The sequence below is a fragment of the Coturnix japonica genome, chromosome 1 (assembly GCF_001577835.2).
Source record: "Coturnix japonica isolate 7356 chromosome 1, Coturnix japonica 2.1, whole genome shotgun sequence".
NCBI classification, from domain to species: domain Eukaryota; kingdom Metazoa; phylum Chordata; class Aves; order Galliformes; family Phasianidae; genus Coturnix; species Coturnix japonica.
This window is the reverse complement of record NC_029516.1, coordinates 22727966-22740362: the sequence shown is the minus strand read 5'-3', so window position 1 is coordinate 22740362 and position 12397 is coordinate 22727966. Positions and strand designations below refer to the sequence as shown.

At 35.5% G+C, this 12397-nt stretch overlaps 1 protein-coding gene across 2 annotated transcripts in view; it reads right to left on the bottom strand.

The window, feature by feature from the left end:
* Window positions 1-12397, bottom strand: part of TFEC (transcription factor EC) — an 86859-nt gene that overhangs the window by 25908 nt on the left and 48554 nt on the right. For both annotated transcript variants that reach the window (XM_015853740.2, XM_015853746.2), the window contains exons 2-3: window positions 8798-9049; window positions 6570-6665 (exon numbers count right to left, since the gene is read on the bottom strand). In XM_015853740.2, coding sequence (XP_015709226.1) covers window positions 6570-6665; window positions 8798-9049 — 348 coding nt within the window. The remainder of the gene's footprint in view (window positions 1-6569; window positions 6666-8797; window positions 9050-12397) is intronic.

Here is a 12397-nt window from a genome sequence, read left to right as displayed (position 1 = left end):
AGAACAAGGTGGCCACTACTGTTGCCTCTGAGACCACAAATCTTTTACACAGTTTGTGTTAGTGCCCTTCACAGATATTAATGAAGTTTATCTCAAAAAAACAAGTAGAGTTTATCTATTGCAGACCCCAATTTGCTTAATGTAGCCTTAGAGAAATAGAGATTATCCGACAAGGACATTATCTGTAGCAAGGACATAAGTTTTTGCGTTGCTCTGTAAAGGCAAGAACACCTAAGATGCATAGCAGAGGCTGCACATTAAGGCTTTAGATAAGATGGAACCTGACTGATAGTCAATCATGAAGTGCAGGAATTTTCTTCCAGATCCTGCTACACAGAAGCTTAGAATGAGAGAGGAGAGCCCACACAACGCAGAATGAGAGAGGAGTGCCCACACAACTTGCATGAAGAGAAGGCTCAGGTCGAAACTTGCAGCAGCCCTCTAGTACCTGAAGGGGGCCTACAGGAAAGCTGAGGAGGGATTTCTTATAAGGGCATGTAATAACAGGATAAGGGGAAGTGACTTTAAACTGAAAGAGAGTAGGTTTAGCCTAGATCCTAATATCTAAAGAAATATCAAATATTTAATATTTAAATATCTAAAAATATCTAAATATCTAAATAAATTATTTACTGTGAGGGTGGTGAGATACTGAAACATGTTGCCCAGTGAGGTTGTGGATGCCCTGTCCCTGGATGCATTCAAGGCCAGGCTGAATGGGGCTTTGAGCACCCTGGTCTACACGCAGGTGGGGGATTGGAACTAAATGATCTTAAAGGTGCCTTCCAACCCAATCCATTTTATGATTCTATGACTAGCTATCAACAAAAGCAGACTACAGTATGATAACACGTTTGAAGTTCTATTCTTTCTCAGGATCAGTTCAGGATCTACTTCAAAATTCTGATTCTTAAAATTTTAAATACTACCATTTTTTGAAGTATTGGAGTTACAAGAAGAGATAAAACGCTGTTTTTACAGTTTTCATATGTGTCTCTTGTCTGTTCCCACAGACCAGGAATACAAATGAATACAGATATCTATAAAGCAAACATGAGTATTTGAGTGAACTCTTAGACTCCTCTTATATTTAAGGGGAGACACAGATACTTCTTCAGTGCAGTGTATTTCATATTAAATGTTGTAAAATCAGTGAGACACATCATAGGCTGCTGTTGCCTCTGGAGTTCAGAAGAGTTCAGATGGGGAGACTAAATGTGAGTAGGTAATGATTAATTGATGATTAGGTGTGATTAATTGAGCTTTATTTGTTGGGTAATGTGTTGATAATGAGTAGACACTGATTAAATATGGATTCCAAATTGTTGGGCTTGTTTGTTTTAATTGTTCCTATTTTTGTATTCCTGTAATAAAATCTCACTAGCACGTCTCCTTGGGCCAAGCTAACTATCTCATAGAGGGAAATAATAAGCTGATACTGATTGTGTGCATTGCAGGTTGTCTGTATGTTATTTCCAAAGACTTTCAGAGATATTTAATTTATCTAAAAAATTAAGATACGAGATCAAAACACATTCTTACTAAATTTTATGAGAAAAATGAGGAGAAATACAAACCTCTTTTATCTATCCCATTCTTTTACCTCTGTTCAAAATGTTTTGAGCTCCAAGATGAAGACCATGTTTCAGTTTCCCTCTGCAGGAGGTACAAACTGTTGTATTTTTAAGAACATTTCCCTTTCTGTCTACCTGTCTTTTAGAAAGAGAAAAACAAAGAGGAAAAAAAAGAAAGCTTTTTTTCAGCTCCAGAAAACAGTTCTGAGGAGCTCTCGCTTTGTGCATTTCATTGCTAGTTCTCCACAGCTGAAAGACACATTTTCCCATCTAGTAACTTTTATAATATTGAAGAAAGGCAAAGAAAAAAATTGCTCACCAGTTTTATTTTTGAGGAGTCTATTATTTCCACAATTGCTACAGACTGTTCTTTCTCCTTCATTTTTCTTCTTTAAACTTGTAAATGATACTAGAACTGCCAGACAGTAGTTTATATGCAAAGGTGAACTTTGATTCTTCCTTGGACTTTAAGACTAATCTAGTGTAGAATGTGATTGACAAAGCATTTTCATTATGCAGCCTTTCCAAATTACCCAACCTAAGCAAATGAGTTTGTTAATGTTCACTCTAGATCTTTCTCTACAATGTTTTTGCAGATTTATGAACATCTAAAGATTGGCAAGTGGCATCAGCATTCCCTAAATTAAAAAATAATCACATGTTTGTGCAGCATAGGGCTATCTAGATCAACAATGCAAAAAAGACCTTTACTGGAAAACTGATTTTATTTCAAGATTTAGTATTTCCAACAATTACTGAATAAAATAGTTTTGAGAATACCTACTTGAATTTCTTTTTTTCTGTATAATTCCTGGGAATAGGAGAGACAAAAGTTTTTATACTCTATCCAAGTGGTAGCCATAAGTATTTGAAAAATAATTAGTACAAATTCAAATTATTAATGCCATGATGAGAAATGGTGACCTCAAAGAGCTTGAAATAGAACTGAGATCTTGACGATTTATTCTATTTTTATCAATAAATAGTCTCTTCATAAAATTAAATGCAGAGTTAATAGATTTAATGAGAACTGACTATAGTCGACAGAATCATACATATTAGAGAAGGAAAATAACCAGCTACTTCTGTCCTGATCTAACCTCTAACCTATTCTTGCACATCCCAAGATTTTTTCAAATGCCAAAGGAGCTGACCAAAGTCAAGCCACAAGTGAGCCACAGCAAAAATGAGGATTTTTTCTGTAAGCGGTTTTCCTGCAACAGTGACAGAAGTGGAGTAATCCCAACTGACCTGCCTCCAAAGCAGAGAGTAATCATACCAATCCTAGTGAGAGTGTACTGTGAACATACAAAATGCAGTAATGCTAATGGACTCATGAAATCTTTCAGAACACTTCAAGACATGTTCTTTTGCAAGCCAACATATCCCTGCTCCCTGAAGTGTGCCATTTCAGCCCTTCTATCTAACGGCTAGCAAAAGCACGCCTTTCAGAATGCCCAAATATGAAAGCAGAAAGTGAGTCAGTGAAGCAGTGTTGAAGCCCCATGTTTACAATCACAGGCCTAGGAATGGAAGGAGAACCCTTTGAGGTTGGCTGATAAGGCTGAGCTTAGCTTTATCACTGTTTTGCTCTGAACATCATAGGCATCTTTTAATGATTTAACTAGAGGCCCCCTTTATCTTACAGGCAGCCACCTGAGTTCTTGGAAGGGGGACAAAGTAAAGGTGGAAGCTGGGAGGAATCAGGTTATAGACTAACTATAACTATCTCTGTTACTGCTGGGCAAAACAGATAACTTCAGTGTATGGAGAAACAGACACTTGTTAGTTTTTGTATGTCATGTTTGTTTGTTTACTCTATTTAGTAATAGAGTATTCCATTTTGTTTAACTAATCCCTACCTACTACTCCAGCAACAGTTAACTCACCTGATTCAACAGATCATTAGTGGGCCATTGCAGGGGATTTTTTTCAAGATTATTTTTATGGTAGTGCTCTCCCTCAAGCAGAATTCCTTCACTAACCACCAGCCACCTAATGTATACAGAGCCTCTTTGTTTCCCTTCAAGAATACTTCTAAAAGGTCTTGTATTCTGGAGTATCAGAACAAAAGACAATTTATAATCCTTGGATATGCTCACAAAATTGAATCATTTTTAGCACTATCCCACACAGCACCATAGAAGTCTGTGTCTTTCAGAACTGTAGTATCTTCTCATCCTCACTATAAATCCGTAAATATCCTAATGCCTTTGATGTACGGTTTAGCGGACTCCATGTCAAGTAGCGATCATTATCCCAGTATCTACACAGTGGTTATCTGGGATACAGCAATTATTTCTGAAAGAAAACACTGGGAAGGTGCCAAACTTTTCACAGAGATGACTGTTGTGTTTGCTAAATTACTGGTTTTCTGTTGAGTCCTAAGGCTGTATACACATATTAGCAAAACAAAACAGCAATTGGTAAAAAGAAAAGGTTTCCCTGGGTCACGCACTGTCAAATCCTGTTTTGTAACTCTGCTCTTTTCTGGCTCTTTTCACTGTGACTAATGCTCTCCATATCTCCCTTGGTCCAGTACATTTCTTAAACTTTTCTTCAGGTATTAAAAGGGATGCAAAGCACAGCTTTTTGTTACTTACTCTAAACTTTCAATGATGATGTCATATTTGTTTTATATTAACAGACCTGTATATCCACATTTCATATTTTCTGAGCATATTAAATTTAATAAACTTTAAATTCCCAGTAGAATGAAGATACTGAGAAGATTCTGAATTAATGAAATTTTGACAGAAATGAAAAATGTTTACTTTTCAAAAATCTCTTAACATATTAGACACAAACAACATCATTCATCTTCAAAAACTCACTGATATATTCATTTCAAATGGAAACTTTGCAGTGTTGTCTATGAAGTCAGGAAAATATCTGTCATTCTATTTGTATTATTTGGAACAGAAATGGATTTCATACAATATAGTTATGTACGTTACTGGCTGTTAGCAAACAGTTTCATAACACTGAATTATTGAAACTAGGAAAAGAATTATAATTTTGTTGTGTTCTCTTTCAATTGCAAGTTTTCTTTATTAAATTTTAGACATGATCAGCAGAGAAATCTAACTTTTTCTTACCACTTAAACCCGATTAAAACTAGAGATTCTAATTGTTTTACAGCTTTATTACTCTTCAAGTACATTTTCCAACATGAACAAAGTATGTTCCTCAAGGAATAGAGCGTTTCAGCTGTATTTTCTGGATAGCTATATAACTGGGTTTACAAATACTTACATAAGAAAAATGATCTCTTGAACATGGTGTGGATCTAATCTTATCTTGTAACCCAACTTCTAAAAGTCATTTTGAAAGGTAAGTCTATAGCATTTGGGTAGTGTTAAGAGAAAGAGAAACATAGGCTATTCCCTATTTTGAACAATTATTAAGTTATTGATCAAAACCAAAAAGATTTCTGAATTTTAGGCCAAGAACAATAAAAGACAGAGTAACTGCTCTTTAGAAGCCATAATTTTAATAAGAGATGGAGGGATGATCTTGTTTTCATTTCTCTGATTCTACTAATACATGACTATAATTCTTTAATTCAGGGTCAGACAATGAGTCTGAGCAATTACTCATGAGTGGTGCCATAGAATTTAATGTCCTTGTTTAATGTGTCATTAAAATAGTGCATGGATGCATCTAACTAATGCAAACATCAGTTCATAGCAACACACAGTAGGTAACACTGTGAAGTCCTTAACCTCAACCACTGTCTACTGAGAAAAATCAGAAATCTGGCGGGGGGGGGGATAAAAAATAAAATAATAAAATATAGTGAGGGAAAAAAAGAAAAGAAGAAAAGAAAGAAAGAAAGAAAGAAAGAAAGAAAGAAAGAAAGAAAGAAAGAAAGAAAGAAAGAAAGAAAGAAAGAAAGAAAGAAAGAAAGAGAGAAAGAAAGAAAGAGAGAAAGAGAGAAAGAAAGAAAGAGAGAAAGAAAGAAAGAGAGAAAGAAAGAAAGAAAGAAAGAAATTGGGGGAAAAAATGAAGAAAAAAAAAGAAGAAAATGTTTTCTACAATATTCAGAAAACCAGGATTCTGATTTTATCACAGTTTTGGAGAGATGCTTTTGCACCAATTGTAAGGAACATATATTTTAAGGTGTGACACTTCAGCACTGTGCTAGAGAGGGGCACATTGCCAAAAGAGAAGATGGAAGAGGCGAAGGCAGAGATGCTGCTTGACTCTTCTCACTGGCACAGTTTGCATGCACTGTTGAAGGCAGTCTAAATTTTGCCACACTACTGAACAGAGATATTAGGAAATATGCACAGTTCTCCAGTTTACCTAGCAAGTTGTTGATTTTCTTTCTACAAAGAAGTTGGTATATCATTTCCAGACACATAGGTATTGTAGGAGTATGAAATCTTTGAAGGTAAAATGTAGATTAGGCCTAAAAGCCTTTGCATCTCACTTTGCTCTTCAAGAATAGTACAAGAAAAAAGTACAGAACAATAATAATTTGTTATGATGGCTACTGTAAAGCACTTCATCATTGTTGTTAACATTACTCAGCAAAAGTACAACTTCTCTTTTGTGAAAAAATAGGGGCAACACTTGTTTCAATATATGCCACTGGAGTAAATACATTAGTACATGGACAAGCTTTTACTTTATTTTATTTTTTTAAGACAAGGTAGAAAAGCCTCTAAGCAAAGATTTCTAGAGCCTTTGAGAGTGCAGAGAATCTGCATATTCATATTCCAGCAAGTGAACTATAACTGTACAGCAGAGCTAATGCTGGGCTCGAGCCACAAGTTCTCAAGATATTCCAGTAGCTAATCAGAACTTCTGTCTCCACCACACTGAAATACTTTCCTATAATGTTTCTTAACAAAAAGGCAGGTAGCTAAAGAAAAAGGAGAAAAATTCATTGACAGTGCTGCTTTGACTGCTGACGTGTAATGTGCAATTGAATAACTCAGTGAATTTCTATATTATAAATATGAAGAATAAATTCCACAAAATACTTACAGTTCTTTGCATCAGAAGAGGTGTTTCAGAGCAACCTATCCCTTCATCATTAAAGCTTGATTCCATATTGATTATGTCTTCAATAACCTCTTCCATCTAGTAAAATAATATTTTAAGACCAATTATTATTATTGCAGAAAATATTATTCTGAAAATATATGGGATATAATTGTTAACATTACTTCAATAAAGAATTCCAGAAGTTTGTATCTTAAAATTCAAACATTTCAAGTATTTCTACAAAATATTCATTTATTAAAATTCTTGCAGATTTTTGTGGTTTAGCATTACTTCTTTCCTCCCAGCCACCAACTCTGTCTTCTTTCCTAATCCCTTATTGCAACACCAAAATCAGACAACAAAAACATGTTGCTATGCTGTCACCTTCATCAAATGTGTCATATTCACAGTGTATTGTTCCACTGGTGCAGGAAGACTGAAAGGAACCTGTGGTTCTGCAAGAGTGTGAGTCACCCAAGATCTGGTACTACAGACTGTTTTCAAGATTCAGCAGGCAGAGGTTTGTGTTGTGCTTGCCAGTACACTGGATATTTCTCTAGCCAGCTTTCTGGATCCACCTTTGTTCTAGTCCGAATAGAAATCTGCTCAAGCAGATGGAATATATAATTAATTATTTGAAGTGAAACAGTAAATATTTTGCAAATCTATAGATGCACAGATTTTGATGAGGCAGAGTGTGAGTTTTCCATGATAATTTTGGACTGATTTCTTTCAAAAAATAACTTGGAAAAAAATCCTGTAAGGAATCTGTCACTCTTAGGTGCTGTTTTCCAGAGCAATCTTTCTAGCAGCCCTTGTGAGTAGCCTGAAGAGCTATAGTCAAAGGAAATGGAGCAGGCTCCATGAAAGAACCAGAAATATCACTACATATCACAAAGCAGGATCACTCATAGGACAAAGACCATTCAATAGTTTTTTCAGGTCAAATGAGACAGCATGGCTTCGAGGGTTGCTCTGAAAGTAATACAGACTATTTTACATATTTGACCCACAAAATCCAAGGCAGATATTTGTGGTAAGACAGTAGAGGTTGAACCCTTCTTTCATATTCTTTTACATTTTCTTACTGTGTGAATGGAATTATCCCCACAAGGATTTTGGTTTATTCCAACTATCACCTTCTCAAATATCAACAGGCACAGCACAGGAGGAAATAAGAGGTTCTTTGCAAGCAGTTTTTGCTCTGGAGGATGAAGAGCCATAATGGTGCAATAAACAATTGTTCCTGGTCAGATATACAAGGTACTTAAGAATCAGGACCAAGTTCCAGGACACTGTAATTGCCAGTGCAAAGGTGGCCACAGGGTACCACGAAGGCCATCTAAAACAATCTTTACAGAGTAATGGTTTGAGAAATCCATAATTCTGACATTAATTGTCAGTTGTCTATGTAGGAAGAACAGAGATGGTCACAAATGAGCCTTCCAACAATTACTGGTTTTATCCTTTCAGTTCCCACATACTTAACTGTACGGCATCCAAGTATTCTCAAATTGGTCACAGGGTATTTGTAAGACTCTATTCTATTAATGCCCAAGTTATGGTATGGCACCTCCACTTCTTATTTCTGCAGGAATTCTCCTTTTACCTAATAAGGTACCTAATACCTATCTCTTGAAACCTATTGAAGTGTTAAAAGCCGTAATGGTCTACATCTCACACTGTCTGAGAATCTGACATTGTATAATAGCTTGTACCTCTGTTAAAATCAATGGCGGCACTAAAGTTAGCAGATCTATGCCAATTTACCCAAGATAACCCATTTATAAATATATCAGCTAACTGAAAAATGAATGAGTGATTATTTCAGTTGCATCTTTAATCAGTATTTAACTTTGTTATGCAGCTAGGATAGTACTTTTTGACAGAAATAACTCTTATCTGGGAAAATAAAATAAAAAAGTATGCATTGCTAAGTATGGATTTAAAAACCTACAGCAACATATGCCTTGTAAATAAAAAGATAGTCATGCATTTAAATTGGCCACAGTTTAGAAGCCTGATCTTGCAATAAGCTGTTCGCATGTCATTCAAGGGAACTGCTCAGGTAATCAGAAAGGACTCGGGGCACATGCTCTGCAAAGAAGGCTCTGTGAAAGTGAAAACAATCCTCTCTTGCCCACAGTGAATATAAGGTGAATCCTGTCACATTTTCATAGAAATAAGCAATGCCCAATTCCCCATTCTTTTTGCTAGCTTTGCCCTACCGCATTTTCATGTTCTCCTCCAAGGGCCAGCAGCTTGGTCACAGGACTCTCCGGTGTGCCAATATCACTGACTGGAGGCATATGTCCGTTCCTTAAAATAGAGGTCACTCCTGTGGGCTGGACTGTGTGGGAGTGGGACAGGGAGAGAGTCTGGCTGGACAGCTTGGTGTCAAGGGTCAAGTACTGCTTCACCTGGTGCCGCTGGCTTTGCTGGATATGGTATCTAGACTGATTTTCCAAGTGTGTTTGTACCTAGGAAAAAAGTAGAAAGAATTGCTAAAGTGTCAAACATTTGCCAATGTGATGACTTATAGAACTTCATAACAGTAGAATCAGTTTTTTAAATCACTGAGTAGAATCACTATTAACCTCAAATCTTTTTTTTAAATGTTACACCCTTACACATTCCTTTCTTAGGTGCTATCTTGCCTGTACATATGGGAATAAACCCTATGAATAATTATCAAATAATAGAATAGAAAATAACAGTTCAGTTGGACAGGACCTACTAAGATCATCAAGTCCAACTGCCTGATCATAAAAAACCCTGAGAAAAGACAAGAAACATGCTACACATTTTTCTTTTCCCATCCAAAACTGGTCTTTTTTGGAATCCCTGATCACTGCAATCAAATCTACAAGCATACTCAGATACTCTAAAATTACTATCACAGTATAACTAAACTTTTGTACTTAAACAGCAAATAAATATGTAAAGAACATAATGCAAGCAACATCAAGATCAGCAGCATTCATTTATATCCAAACCCACATTAGGCTCACCTTGTTATAGGTACAGTCAGTTAAATGAGGCATTGCTACCCTTTCACAAAAATAAAATAAAAATAAATAAATGCAAGGGACAAGCTATAGTCCTTGATGACCATTCACCATCTTCAAACCACACCGTTTCTATCAAGTGCCTCTTGAGGACAGATCACTTTTTGAGTTGGTATGACTTTATAAACTGAGTGGTCATGCCAAAATGGATAATTGTGTCAGACTTTGGGCTGTCCTTTGATTACAAAGATTGACAATTACTACTTCAAACAGTTCACATTTCAGATCAATGTCGCATTCCTGCAATTTAACTACTGGAGGAGTGCTGCATACACAAACCTCAGTCATTTCAGCTCTGTGGCTTTCTCCTTTAGCTATGGCATGACTGGTCACAGATTTCTTGTAATAAATTTTTCTTAAGTGGCCTTTGTGTAAGCATGGTTAATATTTGTTAAATAATAGTATGCCTTGTTCTGCAGCCCTTACCTTGTTTTTTAAAAATTTTATCATTTAAACAAACTTCTTTTTAACATACATAAGCCGAGATAAATACCCCACTAAAAGGGTTTGCATTTAAATTAACTATATATTTTACATCACAGTAGATAGTATATTTTTTAAGTGGGTTACAGTGGCATGTCTAAATTATTTTAACGTCTCTTTAAACCAATTTTCTAGTCATATAAAAAGATTAAGTCACACAGCAATGAATATAATATTAATTATTTTGATGTGAGCCTTGAAGTCATCATATTCCACTAAAACAGTGATATAAAATATTAAGCACATTGTTTAGATTGTCCCCTGTTTCATGTTAGGAAGCTATGCATCCCTTGTAAGAAGAGCTACATATGCATTTGAGATTTACTCAGATTATGATATTATTTGTTTTAAGCGAGATCTTTGTCTCATTTAATGTCTACAACACTAGTTCTAGATAGTATATAATGCAGTGTTAACTGGAGCTCTGATTTGTCATTATTTAGCAAGGATTATGATAACTTCTCCAGCTTCAGTTAAGGCTTGTGCTCACATTGAAAGTTAGACAATCAGACTGCTTCCTAAACTAGAATACAAAAAGTAAATCTACTGTTTAAAAGTTTGGGATTTTATTTTAAGTTTTACATATGGACAGAAATATAAACAGAAATTGATTCAAGCCACAAGGATATTGCTGAATAGTGGCTTGCTTTTTACTTTCTCTGCCCGTCAGATTGCTGGTGCCAGACTGAAAGTCTGTGCAGTCAGATTGCCTGGTGAGCCACTACAGAGCTGTCCCACCACTTCCGTGTTCTCTGACAAAGAAATCAAGTAAAAAATCAAGATTATTAAGGGTATTCATCTTATCTGACATTCTTTCAGTGCTTAGATCCTGTCAGTAGTGTCTTAAACTTTCAGAAACAATAAAAAAAATTAAACTCCACTGATAGGATCTCTTGGTATGGTTTTGCAAACCTCCTTATGCCCTTTACAGTGCAAAATGAGGTCATTCTAACACAGCACCATTGGGGTTAAAAAGGGATCTATGCCTAGATTTTCAAAAAGTACTTACAGTTGCAATCCCTAATCATCCTTTTATATCTAAATAACTCAGAGAAGTCAATGTCAATAATAATATGTCAAGACCTTTTGAAAGTCAAATCACTATGAAGGCAAAGCAGAACTGAACTCCTATTTTTACAGTCATATTTCTAATGTATAATAAATGGGGAGAAAAAGACATGTTATGCTAAAGGAATGTTAAGAATGCAAAGTCAAGCTCTCTGGAAATTAGAAATGACAGTTCTTGCCCATACAACATGTGTGAAATGGGAGAGGAAACTCAATAATTCTATGAAACCTGTCAATTATCAAGTATGATCAGGTTATTGTGTGATGTAGAATTTTTATTATCTTATTCAGTTAAATTTATCTCAGTCTAGGTTTTTTGAATGTCTTAAATGAAATTAACATTTAAAAATAACTTTTGCCATAATTACAAGCAATAAACTTTGTATTGATTTTGAGCTTTCTTCTAATGATTTTACAGTGGTTAAGAATCAGTATAGGTTGCCTGGAGTGGCTGTGAGATCTCCATCCTGAGGATTTTCAAAACTTGGTTGGACAAGGCCCTGATCTTCTGAGGAAGAAAATAAATCTGGAGAAATTTGAATTGCTAGCAATTAAATATTCAGGTTAGAGGATCAGTAAAATAAATGTGAAAGGCAAATTAACTGAAATATCTCCCACATGTAGGTAGACCTACAAAATAAAGAGCCTAGGTATACTTGCTCTAAGCTGCTTTGAGGCATTGAACATATCTTTAATCCACAAAATAAGGACTCTGTTTATCTGACAAGTGGGGAAAAAATAGATATCAGGGTAAAAGCATTCCCCTATTTTTCCCAGTAATCCCAGAACAGTGTTCTCCAGCAGTGCTGGAAATTTCAGCAGAAATTTTCTCATTCCTTATCATTTAAGGAGTTCCTATAGTCAGTAATAACATTTTGTCAGAGAATACACGAATTTTTAAAGTAGGAGACTCTGAATATCTCCAGTTCAGGAGTCCACCTGTACTTAAAATTGATAAAAAAATTTTGGACATGGGACATGCAGCATTTATTTTGATGCATTCTTTATTGCAACAACAATGTAGTCTCAATATAGAGGGTGCTTTCCCTGTTGTTTTTTTTTCTTTCCTTATACAATGAATACTTATCATGTATTTAAAGGAAAGCACCTTAAAGGAACACCTCAAGATGTTTATAAGGATAGAGAATCATTAAGACTGATGGCTCTGTGGAACCTGGGTTCTTGTTCCTGACACAAAGTAAACCTAAG